The 17580-nt window shown below is 42.8% G+C and overlaps 2 protein-coding genes across 2 annotated transcripts in view; one reads left to right on the top strand and one right to left on the bottom strand.

Annotated features, from left to right (window-relative positions):
* The first annotated feature begins 3144 nt into the window (after positions 1-3144).
* LOC119465742 (pre-rRNA-processing protein TSR2 homolog) lies at positions 3145-6503 on the top strand. The gene is made up of 5 exons (XM_037726209.2): positions 3145-3280; positions 3489-3579; positions 3714-3805; positions 4088-4240; positions 6312-6503. Exons 1-5 carry the CDS (start codon positions 3215-3217, stop codon positions 6447-6449), a joined length of 540 nt encoding a protein of 179 aa, XP_037582137.1. The 5' UTR covers positions 3145-3214; the 3' UTR covers positions 6450-6503.
* A 4703-nt stretch (positions 6504-11206) lies between these two features.
* LOC119465741 (potential E3 ubiquitin-protein ligase ariadne-2) overlaps positions 11207-17580 on the bottom strand; it is a 30323-nt gene continuing 23949 nt past the window's right edge. The window contains exons 13-14 of the mRNA XM_037726208.2: positions 16371-16454; positions 11207-15850 (exon numbers count right to left, since the gene is read on the bottom strand). Of these exons, the coding sequence (XP_037582136.1) occupies positions 15782-15850; positions 16371-16454 (153 nt within the window). The 3' untranslated portion in view covers positions 11207-15781. The remainder of the gene's footprint in view (positions 15851-16370; positions 16455-17580) is intronic.

The raw sequence follows: 17580 nt of genomic DNA, 5'->3' as shown, positions 1-17580 counted from the left end.
TTAAACACCCTATTTTAATTAACTACGCCTATGAGCCATCGCAATTCGAATGCACGAAGCCTATATAAATAATAAATAATTCATTGTGCATTGACTTCGCTGTGCCTACTGCCTGCGGCCCTTCGCCGCTTTTAACTTATTTAGAAGATCGTCACATTTCGAAACATCATCGCAACATACATTTGGTGTGTAAAGGTAAGTATAACGACAATAAATAAAACAAGGATATGTTTTACGACAACAGCGCAGAATTTGGCCCGCGCTGTCATATGGGAGAACTATAACTGCCACCGACATCAAGTTTGGCTGAAATCGGGGCGAAGATTACAGCCAATACGTATGCGAATGTAAATATGAGCGCATGAATTATATTATAGCATTTGTAAAAAAAAAAAAAAATTCTTAATGAAGTGCTCAAAAGCGGTATACGGCCGTCGTCCGCCATGTTTTCCATGCAATGTACTAAGAGAAATTTATGTCACAGCGAGTTTGTTTGTGCGTTCGTTCGTTCGTTTATTTATTTATTTATTTATTTATTTATTTATTTATTTATTTATTTATTTATTTATTTATTTATTTATTTATTTATTTACGATTTCCTGCAACCCCAACAAGGCATTATTGCTGGGAGAACATGGTACATATTGGGATTGACCACAAAGCAAAAGAAAGCAAGCAAGGAAAGTAAAGCAAAAGCAAAAAAAAAAAAAAAAATAAAAAAATATGGACAGCAATGTTCTACTCGGAAAGCAATAAACTTAACCTTAACCTAACTAATCATTAACCGTTTTAGGCAGATTGTATCACGTATGATAGAAACGACACGTGGGAAGTACAACTACTTAATTAAGCTTTTAATTTCCCCTTACCCTTTCCCAAATGCAGGGTAACAAACCAGAATCTTTTCGGGTTAACCTCCCTGCCTTTCCCCAACCCGTTTCTCTCTCTTTTCACAGACCTTCCAAGCATGGTCTCGACGCCAAGGCACAAAATGCGTAGGTAGAAGGGAGTGTTCTTTCCGTATCCCAATGTTTTCAAAGTATACACCGCGTACGGAACGAGCAATTTTGCCCCGAGTCGCTGTCCGCTCAAAGGGGTTCAGTCTAGGGTTTTTATTGATGTAGCACTGCGGGAGAAAATCGACATTTGAAACAAACCCGGTGGCTCTATATATGTTGAACACGTTCAAGCGTATACTATAGCGCGTAAATTTGCAGATGAAGGGTCCCAGCCCACGCCAGCATATACTCCAGTACATAGGTATGACGTACGTTACATCGTAGTATAATAAAATATCTCTTTCACGCTAATTGGCACTTTGCGAAAGTTGAGTTTATTGAATGAAGTTTAACATTCTACTTGCATCAGCTTTCGCGGAAGCGTATTCAGTCTGCTTGTTCGGATAAGATGGGAAGAAAAATACACACCGAGATAGATATAAACTGAGACCTCCGTAAGTGGCATTTGATCTTAACTGTATGTATCTATTACTGCATGAAGAATGCTTGAGGCGTAAATGATACGTATTGGCATTGGGTGGTAGCGGTGTGCGAATAGTGATTTTTGAGATCGAATCGAATTGTATCAGAAGCGACGCGAATCGAATATCGAATACTTTTCGAATAGCTTTCAAAAAATGAACAGCCGTTATCACAATTAATATAAAACGATGTTCACATCTTAGTATTCTTAAAGTTGTCAAGTTTCTGTGATTAAATAGTCCGGTATGCAGCGTTCTTTAATAATTGCATAAAGGAACCATTAGGAGCAAACAAGTAGCTTTCACCTGCCGCGGTGGCTTACTGGCTATGTTGTTGAGCTGCTAAGCACGAGGTCGCGGGATCGAATCCCGGTCACGGCGGCCGCATTTCGATAGGGACGAAATGCAAAAACACCCGTGTAACGTGCATTGGGGGCACTATCAAAACCGCCTGGTGGTAAAAATTATTCCGGAGTCCCCCTCTACGGCGTGCCTCATGATCAAATCGTGGTTTTAGCACGTAAATTACCAGAATTCAATTCAAACAAGCAGTTTCTTCGCATGCATGCACACGACTCTTCATAGAGTGCGACATAGCCTGTAAGCTTGTAAAGTATGGCTACCTAAGCGACGTAGCCTATTCCCCTACGCAAGTTCTTATGTCTAGTCTATATATGCCCATGGGGGTGAAAATTTACCATAATTTTGCTCCAATTTTATGTTTCACCGGGCGCAGCTGACGTTTAGAAATATTCGAAATGTATTAGAAAAATACTCGCATTTACGAATAGTGACCATTCGATTCATCATTCGAATGTTTGGAATATTCGTACACCCCTATTTTGAGGTAAATATACATGCTCCATTTTTCACACCCCTCCTAAATGTGGTTCAATTAAGTGCTGAAGGGTTAACAGAAAGATTGTTTATTCGGCGGTAGATAACACAATCATCACTTTGTGGGAATTGGGGGAATCTCCTGTGTAATTTGTGGCAAGAAATTAATGTTTCTAGATTAATTAGGAGGCTTACAAATAATTAGTGAACCCTCGTTTCCTTCATTTCGTCATGCGCTATAGAAGCACAGGACACCTTGATGTGCTCGGTGAACTAAACGGGTTAACTGACATTATTTATATTTAGTGGAAATAGGGTGCAGGTTATTGGCCTTATGTAGCCAAGGTTATTGTGTGGGCTTCAAATCACGGCCCAGAATTTGGTCCGTTGTCCTAGCTGAATTATACAGCCAGCGAAGTCAAATTTGGTGAAAATCGGGGGAACTTTAATTATTATGGCTGATGTTTATGCGGCCTTTACTCGAAAGTGCGGGCACCGTTGCAAAAGTTAGTCAGATGCAGGCAACCTTTAAAACGGTCCGGTTGAATTACAGGCAAATTAAATTCTTAATACAACTGTTCGCAAGAACCAGCTTCGCTGGAAATTGGGTTGCGATTCTGCTAGGTCGCGCACGTCTAGCGTCGTCTTTTAAGCGCTTCCGAAGTTCAAAATTAGGAATACAAGCTCCGACGAATCGCCTTACACTAGCACTGAATGGGGAGTGACAAAGTAGGGATAGTAAGCGCACGCTTTGTCCGCGTAATCAAGCAACAAATCATGACATAAAACCTAAAGTCGGCATCAAACAATCAGCAAAAGCGAATAGAAACCGAAACCGCACCCGTTTGAACGGGCGGCAGCACAAGCGGCAGCGCCGCCATCGAAGTTTATGTAAACATGGCGGATGGCAACGCGTTTCACGTGTCCGTCAAAACTCTAATAGGCGATTGGCATGGCTTGCAGGTATGTTTTAGTTGTTTTACTCGCTACAACGCAGCCCGCAATGACCGTGGAGTGTCATCGATTGGCGATTTCATGTAGAAGTATTTTTCTGTAAAAGCAAATCCTCAACATCCGCGACACTCCGTGGCTCTTGCACGCTGATATCCGCGAAATGTTAGCGGCATGTAGTGCATTTGAGACTTTTTCCGCTGTCTGTTTTGCTTCTTAGGTTGCCATCGAAAATGGCATGGGTGGTCCCCAGGCACGGGAGAAGGAGCAGTGGCTCGTTGGAGTCATAGAACAGTACTTCGCCGAAAACAGTGAGTTGTGTGTTTACAGCTGGCGACGTTGCCTTTGCTTAACGTAGTACTATAGAAGCTACAATGTTCTTGTGCTTGGTGTGTGAACTGGCTGTAACTTCTTGGGTTTATTTATTACATTTCTTTTTTTGCAGGTGGTCTGCATCCCGATGAAGTGGGTGACTTGATAGCCGAGATCGTCGACAACGAGTTTGACACTATTATCGAAGACGGCAGTATAGGACAGGTGACATCATACTACATCCCTTACTGCCCCGTCGCATGCCTGTCGTTCCAGATAGCTTGCTAGAGGATGGAATTGTATTTGTTTAATTTACAATTACTACAAGTTTCATTATTTCTTTTTGATTGGCGCATGTATGTAGGCTTGTGTTTACAGAAATGTCAGCAGCGCGTAAGCACTACCGCTGCTGTGAATCTTGACGTAGTTTGGGGTGAAATTTTGTGGGTTACCTTCCTCTTGCGGAGTTTCTGAAAGATTTTCGTCCTTGCCACCTTTTGTATACAGATATCGGCCTTGTTGTGCAAACACTACCAACTCTGCCTTGAGGGCAGGGAAAATGAAGTGCTGGAATCCTTGTCGCAAAGGCTTCCGCAAACGAGGACGCTGAGAGTACCTGTCGCTGGAGATTACGACAGTGATGACGAAGCAGAAATGCAGGTAAGCCCTTATCCTTCGGTACGTAATGGCCCAATGACAGTTTTAATATCAAATTTACTAATATAGGAATAAATGTTGTCATCACTGGCCTCCTGTGCCTTTCTGCTTGATCCCATGTCAACCGATTCGTGAAGGTTGCGGTGCAAAAGACGTGATTTTACCATGCCAAATTCCACACCTTTTCCCACTGATTGAAAATTGAGAGCTTTTGTAATTGTCACTTGTATGCTGAGGAGGCTTCAAGAATATCTGGTATGACATTCTGGAAGATATTGAAAACAGTTTTTGGACCTTCTGTTCGTGCCTAAGTACCACTTCAAACAGATCTCTAATTTTTCACATGGCGTTAGCGTTTTGACTGAGCTTGCCACCAGTGTGCCCCATCATTTATGCATCACTTTATGACCGTCTTGATTTTTATGACCTTCACAATCTGCTAGCACTTTTTCATGGGTTGATCTACATCTGCCTACCGCAATTTTGTAAGCTTACTACCTTCTCGACATTGTAGGACTTGATCCTTAACTGCTGTAGTGGTGGTTTGGCTACAGCATTCTGCCGCTAAGCTCAAGGCTGTGGGTACGATTCTTGGCAGCAGTGGCGACATTTTGATGAAGTCGTAGTTCATTAATGCTCATGTGTTTAGGTTTAGGTGCACATTAAAGAACTCAAGGTCACTAATGAATCTAGAGCCTCTACTACAGCACCCCTCACTGTACTATGCACATTAAGGGTGTAAAACCCCACTAATACATTAGCTCTCGGGCTTTGTCATTGCATGGCAAACCTTCTCACCATCTTGACTTGTGCCAGTGTGCTCTGGTTTTCCGTTACAGTGAAACATTACTTTCTAAACTTGACAAGCTTTCTTGTATATCTGCACTTAGAAGTGAAGCAAATAGCTAAACATGACAAAGTTGTTCTAGTACTCGAATGCCAGCAGTTCTGGCAGTGATTGCCAGTATGTGTCAGGAAGTGCAGTTTCTTGCATCAACCAACGAGTCGTTAACACTTGGCAGTAGTAGCTACAGGCCATTAGTAAAATTGGCCAAACAGCACTTTTTTTCAGGCACACATTTCCATTCTGTGTCGCCAACATATTTGCCAGCATTTGCTGACAAAGAGTGTGAGCAGCGTTTCTGCTAGTTTCTTCTTCGTAGTGTTTTTGTATAGTGGATGCACTTTTGCATTGTGCTCAAGTGTTGTATAGTCCACACTTCTGCCTAGAGTGCTGAATTGGTGTGCTACAATAGAGAAAACCATACCTGTACATTGCTGGCCGGTTCGAGAAAAAATGCTTGTGACCAGTGGATGCCACAAGTATGTCCAGGCAATAACATATTAAGCCTGGCATCTTGAACTTAGCTTCTGCTGTGTTATGTATTACGCTTTCTTTGCACTGCAGCCATGTGCTCGAGCACCCTAGACAAAAGTGTGGATGTGTATATACAGTCTAGCCCAGAAACAAGTATATCATGATAGTGATGACAGTCTCATACTTTTCAATTCTGTCATTACACTGCACATTATAAAACATGCTTTAATAAAAGCACAGAAAAAGCATTAGGAACAACAAATCAGTTTGTTGGGTGAAGAGTGAGGGTTCTTTGGAGCATTCATGGTCATACATTGTCATGTAAATCTTAGAAAGGCAACCTAGTGGGCCAATTAACACCTATGTATACTTTCTCAACCAAGCCAGAAGCGTGTCATCTGCGGCGATGGTACAGCGGAGAAAAAAAAACCTTTTCTTAGTTTCGAATGGTCGCAGCAGATCGTGCCACTATTGTACCAAGTATGTTTCAGTGAAACATCCAGATTTAATCTGGTAGGAGAACACAGGTGCTGCATCTATAAATACCACTAAACAACACCTATTCCCGAATGTCATGCCTAAACAAAATTTTATTGTGACTGATTATAGTTTTGTCAGAAACGTCTGGCACTCAAGTCATACAGCAAATTAGCATGTTATGAAATGAAGGTTATTGCATTCTTGCTTTAATTTTGTCATCATGCACAGTCCATATATGCTGTGAGTGTACTTGATGTTGATGTCGGTCTTTTTCAGAACCACATCAACACAGACGTCTCCTCACAGCTGGGAGGCCTTCAGCTGAATGGGCCTAGCTCAAGCCAGCAACCGTCACGGCGGCAAGAACCGGATGAAGATGGTTGGACAGTCGTGAGGCATGGAAGGAGGACATAGCCATAGACACTGCCTATACTAGTATATGTAATTAAATGTCTGGTGTTGCTGTCACTCGTTTTTAATATTTACTGCAAAGGTATTGCAAGCCCGAGCAAAGAGAATCTCCTGTGTCACTCACCTAGCTGAACTGCAAGCCTTACTTGTAGAAACAAGCTGTTGAGCATGAGGTCGCGGGATCGAATCCCGGCCGCATTTTGATGGAGGCGAAATGCAAAAACGCCCGTGTGCTTGCATTGTAGTGCACGTTACAGAACCCCAGGTGGTCAAAATGAATCCGGAGCCCTCCACTACGGCATGCCTCATAATCAGAACTGGTTTTGACACATAAAACCCCAGAAAGAAGAAGGATGTTTTTGAGTTGGCATGTGAGCACAAAAAATTTTAATTATCCAAGAACACTGCATGCGTAACTCATCACCAGCCTACTCCATAAGCTTACTGCAGGATTAAAGACACACTAAAAAGTAAATCAGTTTGGACTGCTAATTCATTAAAAACTTCATTTTTGTTCATTGAGCGGTAAAATGTTATGCGAGAAAAAGCAAAATTTCCATTTTTTTTCTGCCGAAATACCAGTACGTGACATCATGGATTTCAAAGCATTTTGCCATTGCAAAAGTTCTTGAAACTTGCTTATCCAGGTCTTTCATTTCAGAGTTTGGCTCTTTTAGAATACAATACTGACCAACTTTAACAATGAAAGTTTAACTAGGCCTGAGCACACATAGTCAAAATCCATGAAGTCATGATGAGCTGGTGTGAGAACTCCAAGGTGATGTCGCCATCCATGTTTTTGCACATTACTGGCTTACCAAGCCTCCTTGCATGGCAAGAGTATTTTTTTTTTTTGGAATTGTAAAAATATAAATTACTAATACAGGTCAGTTTATTGCTGTCTTTAGCGTACCTTTAAGGCATCTTGCAGTGACCCTCAGTTAGCCCTGCTTTGTATCAGAGTCCATCTTATGCCTACACATTTCTTTATTCTTGATTTTGTCAAGTCCTCTGCTGCCTTTCGCTGTATTTCTCCTCTCTTGGCACCCATTCTGTTATCACAGAAAGCCACCATTCTACAGATTAGATGATCTGGCCAAATCCTCTTTTTCCTCTTAGTCAAAACTAAGCAACTAACAAACAGCCAACTGCACAAGTTATAAAGTGAATGGTGCAGTGCCAGACGACATTGAACTGAGCGACTTTGTGTGCCAACAACAGCGTTGTCATCTACCGAAGAGATATCAGTGCAACAGCTGAAAGCATGAAAGATCCTGGTGACGATTTGTCAGACGCAGATCCACTATGCGTCATGCCCCACCACTATGGACGTGTTGGACACGTGTATGTATACTTCATGCCATTTCGTCCACTTGCAGGACGATGAAGCAGCCTTGGATGCTCTAGTTTCTTTAGAGCGCCGTGTAGTGTCTTAGATCATGTGAAACCAAGAATTACCCAGTTTGTCTGTGCGAAATAAATGTTCGAGAAGTGAGTTCACCTGGTCTGACATCTGTTGCATTTTGGTTTAGTTTTTGCATGACCCATACCAGTCTTCAGGACAAAACTAAGAAATACTTGGATGTAAGAAACATTTTTAACTTTTTTTTTTTCAATTTCCTGAAATCTAGGTTTGACTGTATTACTGAAAGCTAGTGTTGTGTGAATATTCGTATTTCTGAATAGTAGTTTTGAATATTGTGCTATTCAGTATTTGCTTACAAAAACAAATTAATATTCGCAATGATCAGCTCCCTATATTTAGCTTCGCTGCAATACAGCTACGTTATGCCGTGAAGCATATCTGCCGTGCGGTGAAGCAAATCAAAAGTGGACAGAGGCAGTGTAACAGGACCTGGTAGGTGTTTCATATACACATGTGCACACACCATCTTTGGGCACAGTACTAACACAGAGATGTCAAATCATAATAAAAGTATTGTTATGGCACCATCTGTTTACACTTCCTCTAGCCATTGCAATAGTCTACATTTTTATTTTGCGCATTGTGTTACTTTTGTGATCTTTTCATTATGCACAAAGGCAGTTACGTCCTACGTTGCTATTCATTAACCTTTTTGTATGTTTGACATTTCGTTAACGAGTTCTACTGCACTAAAGCTTGGTCTCATTCTTCCGCAGAACAAGTAATTAATTCCAATATGCAGTAGTCCCTATGCATACGAGTTTGCAGCCACTTCTCCGCACAACAGCTATTCGATTAAAAAATATTTATCCCAAATCACTTAACATTAGAACTCAAAATCCACTATTTGCACATGCCTACTTTTTAAAAGCTATGGATATGGCTAGTACTATATCAGTATAAGCAAGTGGACGTAGTCGTGATGCAAGTACAAAAAAGTTGGAGATACCAATGCATGGTACAAGAGTGTTATTGCATGCCACCCCATCAGAGTGCAGCTACTGTGGTTTCAAATCAAACCTGTGATCTTGGAATAACCAGCAGTGCACCAGTCACTACGGCAGGTATTCTGGAAAATGTTTTTGAAAGGCAACCCGGAATACAACATAGATCAAAAGACGGACAGTACAAGTAATGATACTGTAGCAGTATTGCTAGGTGCAAGCAATTATCTGAAAGTGTTGAAAGCTCTACAATTGAAGCAGCACAGACTTTCGTTGTTGTTTACAGCAAGACAAAGCTAGCTTGGCACAGATGTTGGCGAACTAATCTGCCGCTCAATTTTGTTGCCATAAACACTTTTTTTTTTTGCTGTTCTGTCCCTTGTTGCCATTCCAGATGAACACCAAAAAATTAGTTCATATTGTAACCTTTTGATCAAATACCGTAATGCTCTGGGCATTCCTCACCTTTGATTACAGAGTTCCAATATTGTCAAGAGAGACAGAAAAATGCAGCATTGGCAATGCAGTGCATAATAACTACCTGCATTATTAGGCTGTAAGACTGGTTTTTCAAACACAGCAGCAACAGAGGAGATTACAATTTTCAGTAAAGAGCCAGCAAGACGCAAGGTTAATTAAGGTTGTTCTGCCTTTGCAGCTATAAAAAATGTTTGGTAAAAGCATTCTGCAACGTTACTTATTTTGCACTTTACAGCATCAGTTGCAGCACCATTGTTAACACTCAAGTATTTTGTGTTAACGTGGCCCACTGTCTGAATCCTACAGAACTATAAATTTTATATAGGTATCATTGTCTTGATTAAATGATTGCCAATTGTTTTCCAACATAAACTTCCGTATCCTCATCGCTTGTCACTCGTGTGACGGAGAAGCAAGCTTTTCAAACTTTCATAGCGTGCCTTTAGCACACATGTGCTACTAAAGGCAGGAAATCTCTGTTCTTCCTCTTTCTGGGGTTCTACGTGCCAAAACCAGTTCTGATTATAAGGCACGCCGCAGTAGAGGGCTCCGGATTAATTTTGACCACCTGGGGTTCTTTAATGTGCCCTACAACACAAGCACATGGGCATTTTTGCATTTCGCCTTCATCGAAATGCGGCCGATGGAGGCGAAATGCAAAAACGCCAGTTGAGACTTCCTTTTCTTTTTAAATTGTGGGCTTTGTAACTGGAGGTTTGCACCCCTTGCGCTAGCTCAGACCATAATTGAGCATATCAGTTTCAACATCTAGTAATGAGCTGACAAGTGACTGGCGTCAGATTGGCCCCCTAAGGCATTCCTGCAACATGCTTACTGGCTTCCTTATAAAGCTCAGAGTCTGTGTGACCGCTACCTTCGCTTCTGGCGACACATCAAATAGTCTCCTGCTTCACATCTGAAGCAGCAGTGCACTTGGCTCAAGTTGTGAACTGGCTGCATTAAAATGTGCAGCGCTTATTTGTAGAAAGCAAGGAAATATAAGGAATTGAAGCTTTACACTTTATAGGCAGTGCACAAGTTTCATGTCAGCTACTCCGTTAAAACAGCAAATAAATGTTTCTACAGCATAAGACTTTTTCAACTCTTTGCAGAACACCCCCCATGGTTCTTTAAAGTGCGCAAATGCCACAGTGAGAGCCTCTGCATAGTTGTCTCGCGTAGCATAGCAGCGATATCTAGCAAGCGTGGCATGGCTCGCATGACAGTGCAGGCGTGTGCCTCCGAGATAACCGATGTGGAGCAACGTGCCATGGCAGAGATCTCGGAGACCTTGAAGTTGTGGCTAGCTATGCCAACTTGTGCGGTGCTTTACGAAATGAGGGATGGCCAGTAGATACTAGCTTATCTAGTATCATCTCTTGTGCAGCAGCATCACTCTTAGGTGGGACAAGATTTTTTCTTTAGTGTGAAGTTACAAGAAGACCAGGTAAGATGACATAAATAGCTACTTCTCTGTAAAAGATAGCCTGCTTTGTAGAAGGTATAGATATTGACATAACATGTAGCTTTCAAACAGTTGGAACCTAAACGATGCGAAGCTCGTTAGCGAAGTAGCAGCAGTAATGGGCGGCACGAGCACAACCTCATCGCCTGTGGCTTAGCTGTGTTACAGGGATGAAGGCAATGTATGATGCTTGTGGAGGAAAGAGTGCTGATGACAGGTGTGTGCACAGAGAAGTGCGACACACACATAAATACGTTTATGGCTTCTATGCCCCTTGCGTCACACTGGCACATACTCATTCTGGGGCATTGCCCAAGAAAGGCCACAGTGTCTCAAGCTGTCCATTCAGGCTCAAAATCAGCAGCCCAAGTTGTCGTCTATTAGAACTGGCACTGTGCTCTTGCACTCGGCAACACCAAGAAAATCAACATAAGACACAGTCTCGTACAAGAAGCAACTTCTTTAATTTGTAATTATGTATAGTACCACCTATGTATAATATATAGAACTGTACATAAAAAAAGTGCAACGAGATCACTTAGACAAAACAAAAAGTTTTCTCAAAATGCCAGCTCATTCCGCAACAGGGGTAGCACACACCTTTCTTCCAACAGTATTTCAAACAAATATCCATCTCTCTTAAAAACACTGCTTGACACAGCAATTCAGGCTTGGCCATTGGAACAGCGTACACACATACAGAAAAGCCTACAAACAGTTCCCACATATTCGTTCGCATTGGCACAGCTTCGATCTTCACTTTCACGGAGTTCGCTTGTACATGTCGCTTGTAAATGTCATTACTAAAAGCTCACGAATGTTGTATAAGGATGTCATGCAGCAAATGCACTTTGCACACAATTCTTTTTTTTTTCTCTTTTCTACAGCCTTTAAAACATATTTTGCTGGTCAATGTGAAACCACTTTTTCCTTTATAAGCATCTAAACAATGTGGGTCTGTCCGGTCGTTTCGGTGCGAGACCGTGCACTGATCTAGCGACCCGACGCTGTGTGGAAATGTGATTTCACAAGGAATTGGCAACTTCGAACACATTTCATTTTGCAACACGGCTAAGAATGCCTTTGTCTTGCAAAGCACTGCGTGCTCAGCTCGTGAACTCGCCGACTCAGAAAATGCAATTATCGCGCTGGATCAATCTGAAGAGCGCTCTCTTAATGCAGAGAAGGCTGCTCCTACATGACCAGCAGAACCTGCCTTATCTACACACCCTACTGGGGTCGGGATAGCAGTAAACAAAAGTGCTTGCATCATTTTTTCCCTTCCCTTCGACGTGCTTCAGAAGGCATCTCCAACAAAGACGCTGCCTTCACCTAAATGTGAACTTTCCAGTCATGCATCACTATTGCTTTACTTGCATCTTTAATGGCTAGTAGTAGTCATTTCATCATCTCCTGCCATGAAGCAAGAAATGTTTAGGAGCGGATACTCCCCTGCCCATGCCAGCATGAGCAGGCGACGAGATACTGTCAAGCGAAGAAAAGTGTGGGTTCAAAGGCTCAAACATTGAAGCACACGGGTGATTAGCGGTTAAAAATTAGGCTATTTGGCAACAACCTGTTATTTTCTGCAAAGGCAACTAGCCGACGAAAAACATGTTATGATTATTTTTTAGTCAAGCATCTCTGTGGCACTGTATGCAGAGAAGCATGTACAGGCAAATGTCTAGTGGCTCGTAACGCAAACTTGAATCAATGAGTATGGTTGTCTTAGCAGCAGTGGAAATGGGATTGTTATGTCAAGAGAAAGCACAGAAGCGGCAGAGCAAAACACGAACTTGTAACAATGTGGTCTGTTATCATAGTCGCAGTAGCAACTGGGAAGTTCTCACACTAGAGATCACGGGGAAACAAGGCCTTCTGTACGGGGAGAGTTACTGAAGTGGCATTTCTCAAATTGTTATTGCCACCTACAGGGGTCCTCTAGATAGTTAAAGGGGGGTTTCCTAAGAGCAGTAAAAAAAAACATGCCATTGTGGACTGTGCATATTGAAAGAGCAAGTGAGATGCCTGGCATGGCATCTGTGAAGAGCTTCTTGTGTGAGACTGAGAACCCTGCAAAGTTGTAGATCAAATAGGAGAAACAATAACAGACAAGGTCGGCATTGTGGCTCTGAGAACATTCGTTTGTATGCAAAGCTGGTTGACTGCTAGTGAAAAATGAAGTGCCTAATAAGGTAAGTCCAGGGATCACAAATACATGTCTTCAGCTGTAACAGCTCCGGCTTTCCTCCTACTAACGTGCCTGTGTGCAACCGAAAAAAAAAAAAAAAAAGCAAGCACTCCTGAATTATCCTTGACAAAAACTCCTGTTATAATCTAGAGCAAAGCCACAGCAGTAAGCGCAACTCCTATTAGACGGTTATGTATCCTTATTTTGACTTTGGGACTACTCTATGTTGCATACCGTGACACCGCACCACCTCTGTATGCACTATATTGGGTGATGCATAATTTTCTCAGGCATTTGGCAATCTTGACGAAAACTGCCAATACCACCATGTCAACTGGAGGGGGAATGCCCATAACGGTTATCATCGTTAAAACATATACTCTAAAAAGTCCACGAATTACCTGAGAGAGGTTTAAGGATTCTTCAACAACTAGACGCTTGATAACCACCATGCTACAGAACTGTGCCGCCTCAATCCACCGGAACCCCTGTCATGTTTAACTGAGGGGCTAGGAAACTAATTATGACGGGGCAGTAAGACATAGTTCCCAGCACCCATCAACAAATTCACGTGTCCATCCTCAAAGCAGTGCTCTTACTCAGAAGTAGGTCAGTGCGCTTGCTTTTACAAGCAGTCTCTTCTCAGCGATTCTTTGTGCACATAGAGAGTTCTAGCACAGTGCTAACACTCTACCATTATTGCTGTCTCCAACACATACGTCTACTAGCTGAATGGCACCAAATTCATATGCAGTACGGCTTGGGTAACGTGGTGTCGTGTGGCTAAAGAGCTAGTGACGATGGTAGCAAAAATTTCAAACTAGCTTTTTAAGGTGTGGTATGTAGTGCGAGTTACTGGAACATACCACGACCATTTTCATGTCTGCTACGGTGGACCAAGTGTCAAAACTTGATGGCATTAGTTGCCAAACTCTCCCCATACAGAAGGCTTCATGAAGAAAATAGAAAAAGAAAGATGTGGGCGGGACAGCATGGAAAGGTGTCGCCGAACGCAAACGTGCACTTAAGCTGTGGCAATCGCAGGAGCTGAAAAATTCTTTGCAGACACCAAATGATGTCAGTGTGCAAGGAGTGCCAGGCTGCCAGCAGAACAATTTAACGCCACTCAACAGGGCAAGGACAGGAGACTTCCTGCTCCTACGCATTTCCTGCCACGCGTCTTCGACCCAGAGTTTTAAATGCAGCTTGCTGCTCCAGCACAACAAGACTTCAGAAGGACACGTAAATTTAGTTTTCTAATTTGCAATGTAAGCTTTTCCCAGAGTCTACAATTTTTAACCTGTGCTGTGACGATCTTTCGGCCCTAGAGAGCTCGAGGTTGTAGCCTCGATCGACAGGTTTTGTGGAGATCACTCTTGCAGTACAATTTCTATCCTGTGTTGCAACGAAGTTTTTCGGATGATAGAGAGCAAGGTTACAGAAGGCTGTATTCTCGACTGACCGCTTTGATGGAGATCCCTCCCAGCATGCAGCGGCCAACTAATTCAGCGCATGCGGGACATGTGCAAAACACTTTGTTAGGATCACCTTGACACTGCATCGCAGCCAAGTGCACTGAAGCAACTGTCAACAGAAATGCTGCGACATGAATAAATGTTTGCCGCTACAACAGTGTATCACATTGAAGGCGACCAGGTGTGTTGTCTTTTGGATGGAAAAAATGCCACTTTTGCGGGCATAGTTCAGTCACTATGATGACGTCATGTCCGTTTTCGGCCACCGAGCTAAAATGAATTCATTTTGGAAACTAGGCAATGCCAAATGCTGGAAAAGCAAGAATCGCCACCCTGCTAGATCACCAACAGGAGGCACGCACACAAATTTCCAGAGACAGGATTGCGTATGTCAAGAAAGCAACGCAGCTACGAAGGCTGCCTCTAATCTTAGGAGAGCGTGTCAGCTGGCTGCCAGTCACGTGATCAGAGTCCAAGACGCAGAATGCTTCCACATCTGAAGAGGAAGAAACTTGCAAATCACGGAATTTGTGCCATCGAACACAAGCAGAGTTAATGCCAAAGATGCTGCATGTGCTCTGAACCTGAATTCCTTCAACCGCTGCAGCACTCTCTTATAAAGATAAAGCAAAGCACGAAATCGCTAACTCGCTGTGCATAATTTCTGTGTGCGACTTCCCGCACCCTGCTCTTCTCAACTGATGTTATTAAGGACACCAGGGTCCATACAATGCAAAGATTTTTTTTTTATCATCCACTGTTCACAACCAGCCAACCCTGGTGATAACACGGGTGGAGCACCACTCGGACCACTGACAAAGAACGAAAAGAAATACTAACATACATACAAGTACCACTGCAGAAGCGGAATCACCACCAAGAGAGATCGACAATACAGCCTTCAGATCAGATCACCAGGAAACCATGTTTGTGAGCGGCACAATGCCCAGACGAGAAAACCGCTCCCACAACTCTCGCTACGGTCTTATTTTCTTTTTCTCGTGCCGAAAGGCTTTAACCATCACTGCGAATTGAGCTCTCACTTTTTTCGGAACAGCGAATGCCCGTGGAAAACCTCCCGCCTCTTTGATCTGTTAGTTGAAATTTACCGTTCAGCCAGGAGTGACCCCCCCCAATTAGTGTTGTGCCTCGAATGTTACGCCGATGACTGCAAACGTGAAAGACGTGATGACGATGAGGTACGACGCCCATTGATTAGTAGCGGGAGTCCCACGTCGAGCATCTTCTTCAGCAATGTCCTGGCATGGTGGCGTCAGGTTTTTTTTTTCTTTTTTTGGTGTGCCGATACGACAGTCATGTGTCTGTGCACAGGTGACTAGAGCCTTCAGCCCTGCTAGACAAGGAAGTCCTTGAGAAGAATCGAGCGCCTCTTCTCGGCGACGTCCATCTGGTTTTCAAGCTCCTGCAATGGACAACCAGATAGCAATGACACTACGTATCTTCTACTAGTCATGCAAAAAACGACACAGTGCACTAATATGGCCAAACCTCATTCATAACAAAGTTGCATCTGACACAAAAGCACCTTGGTCATATCCAATATTCGTTATAAGCATACACGCTGACATCTACGAGAAATAAATGACAATGAATTCGTGCTTCGCAGTGTTGTCTCAATACACACAACCACTGATTACACAGGAATGACAGGATGGGTAGGTTGGCTTGCCAGCTGCTGGCCGGGCCAAGCCACAGGCCGAAATGTGCATGTGTGCTTAGAATCAGCCATTCCAAGTTGCCTTTCCTCAGCATTTAACATTTATGCAACCAGAATACACATATATTGAGCTGTAAGTGAACAAGTATTCGCTTCATAACCAAATGGAATACCCACAGAAAGCATGCATGCAGCTCATTACAAGTGCAACAGAATGACAAGCTACTTGAGAGAATGCAAGAAAAAAGAACAATTCAAGACGTACCCCTCTGTCTGTTGTCTCTGCACGTTCCACCTTCCACGAGAGATTCTCTATTTCTGCTTCCAAGGTTGCTTGCTGGTATTCAAACTGCGGTCACAGAAGATGCAAACATCGCTAATTTGGTCGTAAACTTCTTTTCCTTTTTTTTTCTACACTACAACAGCACAGTGGACACTGCGTTCGCAATCTGTTTTGGCTAGTCTTGTGCAACAAAACATGCACGAAATGACGGTGAAAGCTATGGATGAAAACTCGAGAGCTGTGACAACAAATAAATAAATAAACAAACAAATGAAAATTTGCCAGCTTACAACACAGAACTGCAATCCGGCAGCTACATATGGAATGGCGAACTATGCACACTTCAATTCCTAGGTGCGCGCCCTGTCTGTGGCACAATTGTTTTGTTATGACTGACATTCGGCAAGTTATTTTGGCAAACAGTAGACTAAATATGAGTCAACATGCACAGTACCCAAGGTATTAAATATCAAAGTTGTAGTATTGTGCAAATATTCAAATTTTCTAATAGTAGTTTCGAATATAACGCTATTCAATATTTGCTTCGAAAGCGGTTGCAATATTCGTGCTTTCCGAAGTATTCACAAACGGTTGCGAGTTTGTTTACTGTATAATAATCAGATCTGCTGAGCAGCCGTAGCTACCACTGCGGCAACGCTAGGCCTAGCTACTTCGAACTTCGCTATCAAATTTCTTGCTGTTCGGTGCTGTGTTTTTCGCTGAAGCAGTTCACCGCTGTTGGCAAACTGAAATGGCGCCGACTCCGCCCTTGTGATCCTTACCAATGACTTTGAAGCTCCGTTGCGTAATGTCAGTCACCGAAAGTCAACTTCGCCTCAATAGAGCAGTGTTACGCGGTGAAGCATACCAAGAGTGGGAAGGGGCAAATGTCACGGGACACGTATTCCTTAATTATACATGCGGGCACCCGCCGTCTCCTATCTCGGTACGAGCACCGATACGCTTAATAAGTGTACTGGCAGGCCTTCAGAGCTATTTCGGACTTGTCTGTGGCGATATGAGCCCTTGGGAGCAGTGCAATTATTGGGTACAGACCCCGTCAAGCCTTTTTTGGCTTTTAGTCTGTGCCCCCAGCATTTTGTACATGCTATAATGTACCATAATGCCGAAATAAAATGAATGAATGAATGAATGAATGAATGAATGAATGAATGAATAAAAGGCGTGCATT

This window comes from Dermacentor silvarum, chromosome 10, assembly GCF_013339745.2.
Source record: "Dermacentor silvarum isolate Dsil-2018 chromosome 10, BIME_Dsil_1.4, whole genome shotgun sequence".
Taxonomy (NCBI): domain Eukaryota; kingdom Metazoa; phylum Arthropoda; class Arachnida; order Ixodida; family Ixodidae; genus Dermacentor; species Dermacentor silvarum.
The sequence above is the reverse complement of the archived record's forward strand: the minus strand, read 5'-3'. Positions and strand labels throughout refer to the sequence as shown.